This window comes from Zootoca vivipara, chromosome 15 (genome assembly GCF_963506605.1).
Source record: "Zootoca vivipara chromosome 15, rZooViv1.1, whole genome shotgun sequence".
NCBI lineage: Eukaryota > Metazoa > Chordata > Lepidosauria > Squamata > Lacertidae > Zootoca > Zootoca vivipara.
In genome coordinates, this window is record NC_083290.1 from 35,196,821 (window position 1) to 35,210,463 (window position 13,643).

General features: G+C 42.4%; 1 protein-coding gene across 2 annotated transcripts in view; it reads left to right on the forward strand.

Annotated features, from left to right (window-relative positions):
- Positions 1-13,643, forward strand: part of DBNL (drebrin like) — a 39,987-nt gene that overhangs the window by 11,075 nt on the left and 15,269 nt on the right. For both annotated transcript variants that reach the window (XM_035139346.2, XM_035139347.2), the window contains exons 3-7: positions 150-262; positions 2,791-2,865; positions 6,038-6,184; positions 10,889-10,966; positions 13,002-13,153. In XM_035139346.2, the coding sequence (XP_034995237.1) occupies positions 150-262; positions 2,791-2,865; positions 6,038-6,184; positions 10,889-10,966; positions 13,002-13,153 (565 nt within the window). The remainder of the gene's footprint in view (positions 1-149; positions 263-2,790; positions 2,866-6,037; positions 6,185-10,888; positions 10,967-13,001; positions 13,154-13,643) is intronic.

Here is a 13,643-nt window from a genome sequence, read left to right on the forward strand (position 1 = left end):
TTTATAAACACTTTGAGCTAATGGATGTTACCCCTTGTGCAGTTTGGTTTAATCTTTGTCCTGTCCTTGCATACTGGATTTTGCTGACAAAGTTCATTGGTTGCTTTGACTTTTACCTGTTACTCTTCTTGTCAAACAATACTATACAGATGGTGGCCTGGAGGAGATGGTGGAAGAGCTCAATAGTGGGAAAGTGATGTATGCTTTCTGCAGAGTGAAAGATCCGAACTCCGGCTTGCCTAAATATGTGCTCATCAATTGGGTATGTGGAATATGGTTCTGTTTGGCTATGGAAGTTAGGGGATGTATCCTACGTTATGAAAAAGATGAAGCCCTTTCACAGTAAAGCACCAGTGTTAGAAAGTCCAACACCTAGTTCCCAGCTGTATCACACGTACCAATGCGGCTGTTCAAGTGCAACCCTAATCGAGGGTCTTTCCTCCTTCCCCTCATGCACAGAGATCAGTACCAATCCTAGTTTGTGACTGTTGTTTGCAGATTGTCCAAACAGACTCTCTTTTTTTGTGCCTGCCTGCAAATGAATGTTTGGTCCTCCTTTGCAGGCAAGTGTGCTTGCTTGTGTGAAACATGGCTTGCCACAAATAGGGAACTGGAAATGTCTAATCTCCATGTGCAAGGGGAGGAGAGAGCACCCAGCATTTGCCTCGATGATGAAAAAGGCTCCAACACGGGCTGCAATCCTGTGCAAATTTATCTGTGATGTTAGTCCTATTTTAACTTAACTTTCTTAACAAAGATGTATAAAATCAAATGTTTTAATCACAGTCACTTTATATAATAATAATAATAAAAATTATTTATACCCCGCCCTCCCCAGCCAAGGCTGGGCTCAGGGCGGCTAACAATGGATATAAAACAGCTGATTGAATTACAACATAAGAACAAAATTAAATAAACATTAAAATTTATATATATATATATATATATATATATATATATATACACACACACACACACACACACACACACACACACACACACACATATATATATATACACACACACACACACATACACACACATATATACACACACCCCGTGTTTTTCTGTGTATAAGACTAGGTTTTTCCCCTTAAAAATAATGTAAAAAATTAGGGGGGCGTCTTATACTCTGGGCCATCTCCCTTCGTTTTCTTAAATCTGAGTCCCCCAAAATAGGGGGTGTCTTATACATGGTGGGCGTCTTATAGACGGAAAAATACGGTGGGGGGGGAGAGAGAGAGAGAGAAAGAATTTAAAATATAAGCATTCAATTTATATTGCCAAGTGGGGCCTTGCAAAGCTGCTGCAAATTCTCTGCACAAATGTTAAGGAAACTTCAGTGAAAGAGCAAACAGCTGACTAGAAGGAAAACAAGATAGCAGAAAGTGGGGCAGAAGTTGCAGGAAGTATGATCAGCCTTATGGAAACTGCCAGCCACTACCACTAAGACTTCTCTGGAAAAAACACATTAATATGAAATGTGTAGATGATGTCATAAACTAGGTTTTGCTTTTTTCAGTTTACTTATATTGATAATTGGGGTGTTTAGGTTAACATTTAGATTGGCAGAAATTATTAACTAAAAGTGTTTCATTAACATTTTAATCTGAGAATTTAGTGATATTTAGAAGTCAGGCTTTCCAAACTTTCCACCTTTTTCGACTCCTAGTTCAGACAGCTTTGCATCCTTTTCACCCCATTCTTCCTGGTCCACAGTCGAGGAGCTGGATCTCGTAATGATAAATGGCTCTCTTAGAATAGTTAACATAAACAGTTTGTAGAGAAGTGCCATTGGAGTCCAGTCCCTTCAGTAATTCTGGTCAAACTTCAATGTCTATACTAGGACAACAGCTTTATTAGACCAGCCAAAATCTCACAAAATAGTTTTAAAACTTCCTAGTGCACAGTTTCCCAAGCTTCTCAGTTCATGGACCCCTTGATCAGTTTATAAAGTTATCATCAACCCCAAACCAAATTCTTAGGAGCATAGATGAAATGATGCCAAAAATATCAATATATAATCAACATTTATTAACCATAAATTACCATTGCTAAGAGTCATAACTTGAAAAAATAAAGTACAACTAAAATAAAAAAGTAAAAGTGCACATGTATACATTTTCCCCCCAGTAAAGCAGCATGGTCTGAGAAAACTGTTGTATTACAGAATCATTAAGTACAGAGGTTCCTCATTGGCAAGAGGGGAGCTCTTTGTACATGAGCATATTCTTTATTTATGAGGCTTGTGATTCTCATTAATTTTTTGCACTGTATCTTGCAAACTTCCTTTCTACCTCAGGCCCTTTTTGACCCTATTCACAGTCCCATAGACTCCAGGGTGTCAATCTCAACTGCAGTACTTGGGGAAACATAGTGCTAGATGATAAACCAAGTAGGATGGAGGTGAAAAAAACCATGCCTGCTGTTGAAGCCATGGCATTTGTGTCCGGTCATGTCCTCAAGATGGAATGCCACAAGAGGCACAAGACTCATGGAAAGGAGGCTCTGTTAGATGATATTCTGGTTTCGGTTTACACCAAGACCTGTGGAGAAGAAGGAACATAAAATGATTTATCAGCAACTCCCCCCCACCCCCAAAAGCTCCCTGGAAATATAAAATCCAGCTGTTATCCAAGTCTGTCTCCATGTGTGTTCAAACTGTTTCTTTCCTCCTCCCATCTTCAATTGCCAGTTGGCAACTCTGTTGGAGTAAAGTAAATAACCCTTGATATGTGGTGTGCCCCCCCCCAACTCCCCACTTAAGCTCCTCATGTTTTCTTTCCATAGTTTGGTGAAGGCGTTAATGATGTGAGAAAGGGAGCCTGCGCCAACCATGTCAGCTCTGTAGCAAACTTCCTAAAGGTATTTAATCTTCAGTTTTATTTCCCATCGTTGCCTTTCCTTTCAGCTGAACGCCCTCCCATATTAATGGCTCTGTGGTCAGGTTGTATCAGGAGTTTGGGGCGTGTGGACTTCTGTGCTCCCTGAGTGGTAGGAGGTTTTGTGGGGTGACCTCCTATGAGTCACTTTTGGGGTGGGGGAGAGCACCGAAGGACTTAACAGTGCTCTGTAATTCCCGATTAGAAATCAAGGAGTAGGGAATAGGCAGCTCCCAGACAGGCAGTGCTAGTCTTGAAACCTAATTGGACCCCAGCTGCAAAGTAGATGGAACTATAATCTGACCTGGCAGCAGGGTGGATTTGATTTAAATCAAACTGATTTAAATCACGATTTAAATCACGATTTAAATCACTAGTCAGTAAGGCTTGATTTAAATCATAGTTGATTTAAATCATAAAGACTAATTCTTGCTGGTATAACTTTAATATGCAAGTAGATGAAGATTTTTAGAATAACAACTTTTCATATTAGTTTTTTTTATCCCCAGTTTAATAGGTTAATCATTCATATTTGGACAACTTTACTGTTGTACTTAGGAAGGAGAAAAATAATCATTACCTTAATAATAACAATTTAAATAGATTTATTCAACTGAAACAATAACATTTCAGCAAATGTTATTTGCTTAAACAAACATCCATGTTTGTTAACTAATTTGGCTAAACAAAAACAAAATATATATATTTTAAGAAACATAGACTGTCAGCCCAGCCTACACATGAAAAACTTAAATACTGTCCACTCCAAACAATCAGAAAAATATTGTTTCTATTCTATTCACTGAACTTCTTGAAACTTAGCACTGAAGGGATTGCTTCTGTATTCATAGGTTTGTAGAACAATAGGATTAAGGTCTTTTTCTCAACTCTGTTCATGTTATAACATTTTTGCTGTGAAGTAGAGGCATGTGATCTCTGTTGAGTCAAATTCAGTTTTGAGAACTGCAAAAGTAAACCAAGCACCTGTGATAATATCTTGTAGGCAGAGAAACTGCCCAATAATCTTACAAAAACCTCTGGAAGAGCATGACATTGTGAATGGATTAATGGAATTTATTTACCCCCAAAATTAAACATATACAACCTTATACTACATAATTAAAAAACTAATCTTTATTTCATGATGGAATAACCTTTGGATGGTAATATGTTTTCCTCAAAAAGCATTTTATTAAAAAAAATCCAATTTAAATCAAAAAAATCGATTTAAATCAAAAAAATCCGATTTAAATCAAAAAAATCCGATTTTTTTTAATTTTTTTAAAAAAATCATTGATTTTTATCCACCCTGCCTGGCAGCACTGCTCTTGCAACTTGGAATTAGGGTTGCCAGCCTCAGTAGAGGACAGGATTCCTGTGCCTTTAATTGCCCTGCTCTCTTTTGAGTCTGGAAACCTTAAAGAGAAACCAGCAGACCCTTTGCTTGGAAATTTAACAAAGGGTCTGCTGGTTTCTCTTTAAGGTTTCCAGACTCAAAAGAGAGCAAGGCAATTAAAGGCACAGAAGTCCTGTCCTCTATTGAGTCTGGCAACCCTACTTGGAATACCCACTAACCAGTCAGAAGGCATTCAGTAAGCAGTGAGCAGTATCAACCCATACCAGAGTGAACATCCTTCCTGCAGGACAGCAATCCTCCATATATTTCCCCATTATCACATCCACGCAATTTGGACTCCTTGAACCTTTCTTGTATTCACCTGTTTTTATTTTCTGACCCACATACAAAGCACTGGGGGTAGGGCAGGATTTATCCTTACATATTTTTCTCCTACAGCAGGAGTGGATTAGACCAAGGTTTTTAGTTAATTTATATGTCTGAGCCCAGTTGTGCCCCTACCCCCCGTTGTCTTATGCTCTGGTAACCTCTAGGTTAGATTACTGTGGTTTGTTATACATGGGACTGGCTCAAGAGATTATTCAGGAACTTCATCTGGTGCGGAATTCGGTGGCCAGGCGGAGCAAGATGGTTTGAGCATTTGACACCAATCCTGGCCCGTCTGCACTGGCTTCCAATTAGTTTCCAGACCCAATTCAAAGTGCTGGCTTTGACCTATAAAGCCTTAAACAGCTCACGACTACAATACCTCCAAATACATATCTGCACAAGATTGACATTTGTAGGAAATAGCTTCGAATGTAGTGAGGTTCTCAGACCATTACATACAGGCAACTCGCAATTTGCATTGGCTGGCTTCCTGGGTCTTCCTGCATCATGATTTTTGCCAGTGCCTGCTCTTGTGATTCACTTACCCCTGCTGAGCCGGCAGAGTTAACAGGGGTTGCATGAATCGAGAGAAGCATTGGCTGGCTTCGCGGTTTTTCAAACATTGTGATTTTTGCATAGCACACACAGAAATTGCCAGGTCAAAAATTACGAAACAGTTATCATTATATGGACTTCAAACGGTTTTGGATGATATAGCAATAACCCAGCCCTACTTTCATCGCCCAGCAGCTCACCTAAACCACAACTTGAACCTTCTGATTTCTCATCCCCAGTCTCTGCACAGTGCAGTCCTAGGGGATATGGGTGGTGGAGACTAAGAAATTTGCAGCTGAGTTATTGCTTATTGCCAGAAGTCAGGAATGCAAGATGAGATGGGGAGGCCGGACTGATTAAAACTCACACAGGAGAATGAATATATGGGAAATCTCGTTTGATGCTTACTTCAGCAGCGGTGGAAAAATTGGATGAAAGAAGAAAACATTTCAGTGATTGCAGGGGAAAGATCGGGATTATCATGGACTTTGAGTGACTATTTGGACTTTAGAACAAAGACGGCAGTAGACAGTTGCGAGAAAACCCCAATTTTTGAAGCATGGGAACTCCAAAATTTTATATGATTTGGCATAATATTTGGTTTAATTGATATGGATTTGTATAATTTGGAATAATGGATGTGATATAATTGTGTTTTAATTGGAAAATTAATAAAAATAGATTATATATATATAAAAAAGGAATGCAAGATGAGATTAAAACCACCGGGGGGGGGGTCCTTTTGTGTTGGAACGTTCTGGTAGAAAATAGAGAGAGACCCCAGATTGCTCTTCGCTAGAGCAGGATTTAGTCTTGTGCTGACTGATGATGCTCTCCTGCCCTCTAGCTCTCCCTTCTCTGCATCTCATTTCAGGGTGCTCATGTGACAATAAATGCTCGGGCCGATGAGGATGTGGAGCCAGATACCATCACAGAGAAAGTGGCCAAGGCTTCGGGAGCAAACTACAACTTTCATAAAGAAGGCAGCAAGTTCCAGGAGGCAGGTCCTCAGACTCCAGTGGTGAGTTGCTCTGAGCTCTTGGTAGCATTGGTTGTGGCATACAGGAGGAGGAACATTGTGGTGAGTGGACTGGTTGGGCTGCTGAGAACTTATTGTTGGCACTTGAGCTAAAATAAATACCCTACACCAGGGGTCCCCAACCTGCGTCCCAGATGCGGCCCAATTGGCCTCCCAATCCGGCCCGCGACGACCCCCGCCGCCTGCTCTCATGGCGCGCAGCGCGGCGGCGCACTTTCAGATCGGAAAAAGCGCCAAAAATCGTTTGTGTGCATGCATATGGGCCTCTCCCAACCCAGAAGAGGTCATTTCCGGTGCACTTCCGGGTCGGAGGAGGCCCATACGCATGCGCACAAACGATTTTCGGCGATTTTTACGACCTGGAAGCACGCCACCGCTCCAGTAAGTGTGTGTGCGCATGCGCACGGGCGCGCACTCCCCCGCCCTCCTGCCCGCTGCGCGCACACTCCCCTACGATCGGCGCGGCGGGCACCGGCCCAAAGCCGGGTAAGTCTGGGGACCCCTGCCCTACACCGAAGGTTAATCGCAAGGCATAGTTTGTATGGCCTGTGCTGCTTCACAGAAGCAGCTTGTCTTGGAGCCTTAACTTAGGAGCTTGTGTTGCGAAGAGACAAGGGATTAAATTTTGTCGGTTTTTTAAAAAGACATTGGGGAATCTGGGGGCTCACAGTACCTCTGGCAGGCCCGCCACTTCCGTTCCAAGTCATTCCCAGTGAGAAGTGGGGGTCATGGAGAGGTTTTTGGAAGGTGTCCCAGGGAGAGCAGGCATAGGGAAGAGCTCTTTGCAAGGATGGAGTCTTCAAAAGCAATGCTTTAAATAATAATATTATTTTGTTTCAATAAGCATGCAAAAACAACAAACTGAAAGTGAAGAATAGCCATTCTACCATAAAGCCTGTACATAAAGGATATCCTGTATAAAGAAATCCCTAAGGTAGCATTTGTTGCAGAAGGTTTAAATGAGGCAACTGATTTATTAACGTAAGTGACAAAGAAAACCCACCCCGCATAGTCTCAAATCTCACCTTTTTAAAGCTTAGAGACCTCACAGGGCTATTTCCCAGCCTCTTGATAACGTTATTCAATGTAAAGTCAGCGCCCATTTTCCACTTAGCTGCTGCACGGTTGGAAATCTCAGCTGATAAAAATGCCACCAGGATTCATGCTTTCAAATGGTATCTGTGCTTGAGGAGGGGAGGCAGCCCTCGCCCTGCTGGATCAAGAGGGCAGAGTGGATCTAGTTTGGTGTGTATGAATTGTATGTGTGTTATGTTTGTGAGGCTGGGTTGAATGAGGGGGTGGATGGGGTATACATGAACGACTTGAAGGAATGCCTCCTCCCACATCGACCGGTTGTTAGTGCCATTGCCCTCTGTGGTTTGAGGGGCAGTGGTGCACAGGAGGGCTTTTTGTGTGGAATGCCTTTGCCTCTGATGTTTGCCCCCTGCCATTGTTGTTTGTTTTTTCGCCGTTGGTCAGGGTGCACTTCTTTACCCAGGCCTTTTGGCGGGTGTGTCCCTTCCTCCTGCGATGATGATGCTGTTTTGTCATTGGTGGGTTTTGTGTTTTCATGGGTGGGTTTGCATTTCATTTAAAAACGTTCCTTTTTAACCAGGCTTTGGTTGATTTGATTGACATCTTATGCCTTTTTAAAATGTGGCTTCTGGGAGTGGGGGTATTGGGTTGTTGTTGTTATTGTTATTATTATTATTATTAGGTATTTTGTAGTTTTATATTCTGATTTTATTCTGTGAACCATCCTGAGACTTGCGGGTATAAGGCTGTGTAGAAATTCAGTTGTTAATAATAATAATAATAATAATAATAGTGCAATCTTAATTTGTTTTAACTGTGACATTTTTGCAACACACTCTTTGGTGCAGAACAGGCTATACATACAAGTAATAAAAAATAAAATAAATGTGTGGGGCGGGGGTGGTGTTTTAAGTAGAGCAGGGGTCCCCAGACTACGGGCCCCGGGCCGGATGCGGCCCAATTGGCCTCCCAATCCTGCCCGCGACGACCCCCGCCGCCCGCTCTTGCGGTGTGGCGGCGATCTTCAAAATCGGGAAAAAATCGCCGGAAATCCTTTGTGCGCATGCGTATGGGCCTCTCCCGACCCAGAAGAGGTCATTTCCGGTGCACTTCGGGGCGGGGGAGGCCCATACGCATGCACACAAGCGATTTTCGGCGATTTTTTCCCAACCGCGTGCGTGTGCGCATGCGCACGGGCGCGCACTCCCCCGCCCTCCGGCCCGAAGCCCGGTAAGTCTGGGGACCCCTGAAGTAGAGTATCACCTTAATTTAAGAACACCCTCCATGTGCTCTCATTTTCTTAAGAATTTCTTAAGAATCTTAAAAAGAGAAATTGTGTGAGATAGAATGTGTGTTTGTAGGACGGTGTTAGTCTCACTTCCTACCCACATGCAACCTCTGACAACCACAAAGGAGACAATGCCTTCAGTGGGGGGTGGGGAGTCTCACCATTCCTGGTTTTAAGGAAAACTGGTAGTTTTCAGATCTCCAGAGAAATATAGACTGACACAACAAATTATACAAGAATACGTGGGGATCTGATAGGTAGCATAACCTTATTTACTGTATAGAATTGGTTGTGAAAATCACCTTTGTCAGAGATTATGTTTTCATAAAAATCCAAGGCTGTAACTTCAGACTGGTGGAATAAGGGTTGCTATCCTCTTCTTGAAGATGCAGGTGAATGTGCTATTGAGAATACAGTCATACCTCGGGTTAAGTAAGCTTCAGGTTGAGTACTTTCAATTTAAGTACTCCGCGGACCTGTCTGGAACGGATTAATCCACTTTCCATTACTTTCAATGGGAAAGTTCGCTTCAGGTTAAGTACACTTCAGGTTAAGTACGGGCTTCCAGAACCAATTAAGTACTTAACCTGAGGTACCACTGTAAGTGTAGAAAGATGCAGGAGAACATGGGATGCCTCCGGACCAATATCTTCAGTTCAGATACTCCTGTTACCTCAAGACTACCACTGGGGCAACCTATCTGTTTGCTGCAGCACAATCTGACTTTTCTCACTGAATTATCAAACTGAATAAATAATAGTGCAAATAGCTAATATTCCAGTAACACATTAGTTTGTTATTGGTATATTTTTGTTACAAAACTGTAGGAAGTGGACTTAGAAAAGACACACAAAAGAGGGCACATGGGAAGCCCCTGGAATTCAGTGTATTAGTATTCTTAAACTGGAACTCTGCCTCTCCCCCCCCCCTCTGACATGCTTCTAGATAGCTGCTGGCATGTTAACACCAGCAAGTCTTAATTAATTAGTCATAAAATCCTCTCTGTGGGAAACAGTGTGCACCTAGAGACCTTTCCTTCCACCTTTTTAGGGGGGGGGGCAGGGCAGGCATAAGTGCCCCATAATTCTTGCATCCCGGTCCTTTGTTGGAAAAATTCATGAGGAAGCTTTAAAATGTCAAATGCAATACATTCCTGAAAGGTCTGTCCTTGCATTTCGTTGACCAGGATTACCCTATGTATCCACATCACTCACTAGATGTTGGGAGCATTTAGCTATGCAATAATTAAGACATCAGGTTTAGGAAGCGCTTGGTCAATAGTAAATTGTCTTTTCTTCTCTGTTAGGTTTCTATTTGTAATATTTTTTGGAAGACTTTAGGTTTTAAAATTAATTGCCTGTTTTAATCAACTTCTCACATGCTCTCAGATTAATTTATTTAATATCTGGATGAGTTATTTTTGAGATTGTGTTTATAGGAGTTAAATTTGGCCTTCCATAAACTGTTTTGGAAGATGAAAGTGATTGTAAGGGGAAGAATGTGGGAATTAAGTAGAAATTTGCAAAAAGAAAATGGACATTTACCAATTTCAGTACCTGCATCCTAGAGAGAGTGAGAGTTTAACCTTTTGCTATGTGACTTCTGAATGGATCTGGATGCTGCTGCTGATCCTGTTTGGAGTTTACAACTGCCATTGCCCCACATGTGTGCTCTGAATCGGCCGCTGATATGACTGCTTGCATTTTTTAAAAAACCTTATTTGTACTGGAAGATTTGCAGAAAGCAAAGATACTTTTTCTTGATCATTGATCAGTGAAACATTTTCTGCTGCAAATATTTCCTTCCTCCTTTTCTTGCTCTTTTGAAGTTCTGTTGCCTCTTCCCCTTGAAAAATCTTATTCTCTGTTCTTTTCCTCTTTAGCAGCCACATTTTCACATCCTGGCAAGCCACTAACCATCATTTACTGTGAATGACCGTTGTGCTAATGCATACTCTTGAATTGTATTTGTTTGCAATATCTAACCAGTCAGATGGGTGGCATATAAATATTACGACTACTACTACTACTACTATTATTACTTTTTACTATGTAGATGGGCAGAGTGGCTAGGAAAATTACTTGGCCTTGTAATGCTTGCACTTTCCTGCGTAGGTGAGCTCACAGATGGGATTTAAAAAGTTACCTCCTTCCCCAAGACCTTTGCAGCCAGGGAATAGTCTCAATTTGAATGTCCTCTGTAATGGTTTGAGTAGAATATACGAAGTATTTTGTTAACACTTCCCAAATTCAGTATAATGCGGCTCTAAGAAGTGTAGACTTCGCAGCTTCCATGCATTTTGTTTAACAACTAAAAGCAACTAAGGATGTTTTTTTAAACTCTGTGATCCTCTTACACAACAGGGCTCAGTCTACCAGAAAACTAATGCCATGTCCGAGATCAAAAGAGTCAGCAAAGATAGCTTCTGGGCCAAAGCAGAGGTATGTACTTAATTTGAACAACTTCCATGTGGTTGAGATGCCTGTTTTTGCTGGGGTGGTCTTGCAGTTCCCTCATGTTTTCATTGCATGCTTTATCTCATTCCTTGCAAAGCAAAAGCAATTAGTTTCAAACCAGTGGAGCACAGTCTGTGTTTGTAACTAATCTGTATCAGAGAGGCTGTAAAGCGTTTTGGTTACATTTTCATTTATATTGGTGCTTCCTGCCCAAAGTATTTCCTGGCATTCGCAGAAAGGGTGTTGTGCCAGCAGTCCCTTTGCACTGGCTTTCTGTTCACTTTCAGGCACAATTAAAGCAGCTGGGTATGACCCATGGAGCCCTGAATGACTTAGACTCCATTAAAATCTCTGAGATCCACTCAAGGCACCCTCTCTTAATGACAACAACTCTTTGTCTGGTTCAGATCAAGAAGGTGAGAACAGCAGTAGGCTGTTCACTACTGACAGAACTCCCTTCTCAATGCAAATTCTCCAAAGTCCAAGCCCTGGACAATTTTCGGAACAACGATTTTCAGAGCGGTCTACTGAGCTAAGTTTTAACTTGGGCTTGGAGAGAGAAATCAAAATGTTGTGCAGATAAATTACAGTATCTGAGTGGTGGCTGAGGATGGAGCATTGTTATGTTTGTATGTCCTGAACCTTCAGGACATTATTTGTCCTACTGTGAAAGAGGCACGTTGAAGCACCTTCCAGGGGAGGGCCCTGGAAATAAAGAAAATACCATTCATGGTGGAGTTCTGTATTGCGCTGACCTCATAGAGCTGCACATGAGTTATTTGTAAGGTGCGTTAGAATAAGGAGTACAAGGTGATAAGTTGACTTGTCGGCATTAAAAATGGAAAAGAACTAAGGTGCAACCATTGAATACAACATAATTTTGAACCTCTAACATGGCCACCGAAGGCAAACTAGATGTTTCACCAAGGCAAGTGGCCCAGGCTGCCAGAAGAGGTATGGAAACGCCTAGCACAGGCATCCCCAAACTGCGGCCCTCCAGATGTTTTGGCCTACAACTCCCATGATCTCTAGCTAAGAGCACCAGTGGTCAGGGATGATAGGAATTGTAGTCCAAAACATCTGGAGGGCCAAAGTTTGGGGATGCCTGGCCTAGCACTTTCTTCTGCAATCCACTGTATTTCTGTGCCTGGTAGTGACGAAGGAAGGATCCCTCCTTTTCATCTAGCAGGCTAACAGCGAAGACAGAAATCACCCCATCCTTTCTCCAGCAAGACACAAAGCGGGTGAAGCTCTTTCCTCCAAATCAAGCATTGAAACCAAGAGGGCTTCCACCAGCCTGCTTTGTTACTACGCTAGACACCCACCAGGCGAACCTCTTGCACATCAAATATAGAAACATACTGGGCTTTTGCCAAAGGGACAGAACAGTCTGTTCCTTTACCACTAGCCCACTGCCGCTAGTTAGTGTAGGCCAGACTTTCCCAAACTTGGGTCTCCATCAGTTTTTGGACTGCAACTCCCATCATCCCCAGCTAGCAGGACCAGTGGTCAGGAATGATGGGAATTGTAGTCCAAAAACAAAACAAAACGTGATGGAGACTCAAGTTTGGGAAACCCTGGTGTAGACAATACTGAGCTGGATGGACCAATGGTCTGACTTGGTATAAGGCAAATTTTCATGTTCCTGTACTGGACAAGCAGGATGCGACTTCACCTCATGCACAGCTGCCATAGAAACCAGGCAGGCTAGTGGAGAAGGGATCGATAAATCCTTTTCTTTGTTTCTATGCTGGATGCACAAAAAGGTGAAGCCCGCATAAACAGCACAGAAACTCAGTGGGCTGGTTGCAGAGGCGCAGATCCCTTCCTCCATTCTTCCTCCATCGTGCTTCTACATTAGACATGACAGAGGCAAAGCTAGTAGTTTTGAGGGGCTGGGTGAATGTTTTAACATAGAGTGTGAGTAGACTATGATTCACGTCTGGTGGAAGGGGAGGAAGTAACTTATTCTTCAAAGGTGGATGCTTTTAATTCGGTCTTGTTGCACTCTCCCTTTCAGAAAGATGAGGAGAACCGCCGACTAGAAGAGAAGAGGAAAGCAGAGGAGGAGCGTCAGCGTCTGGAGAAAGAGCGCCGAGAGCGGGAATTGCAGGAAGCAACTTTGCGCGAGCGAAGATTTAAGGAGCGAGCCAGTGAGATAGATGCTCAGAAGTGAGTCTGTTTAATTTTAACAAAAGCCACATTAATTGCCACCTCAATTGAGCAAAGATATATTGGCACTCTAAGAGAAAATTGCTGTGGAGAAGTACCACTTACGCCTCTGTGAATCCAGCCTGAGAATTTACAGCTTCAGTTTAATGATATTTGTCTCGCAAGATTGGAGTCAACTGTATTCAGGATATATGTGGCTGGGGTGCTGACCTTGCTCATTCATATCATTGCTCCTTTTCCCTCAACCCCCACCCCAAACCACACAGGAAGCCCCAAATAATGAGGCAAGCAATGAAGTTTGTGAACCCAAGCAAACACATTGCATTTTTTCATTTACTTGCCTAAGTGTGTTTCCTGTGAGTTCTGTTGTTACAGATCCGGAGGAAGTCGTCAATGCAATGGCCTTTGCCGGTCTTTCTGATGCATTGCTTTCCTATGACCATAAAAGTCCTAGTGTTGTCCTCCTAGAGCAGTGCTTTAGCATCTCAAC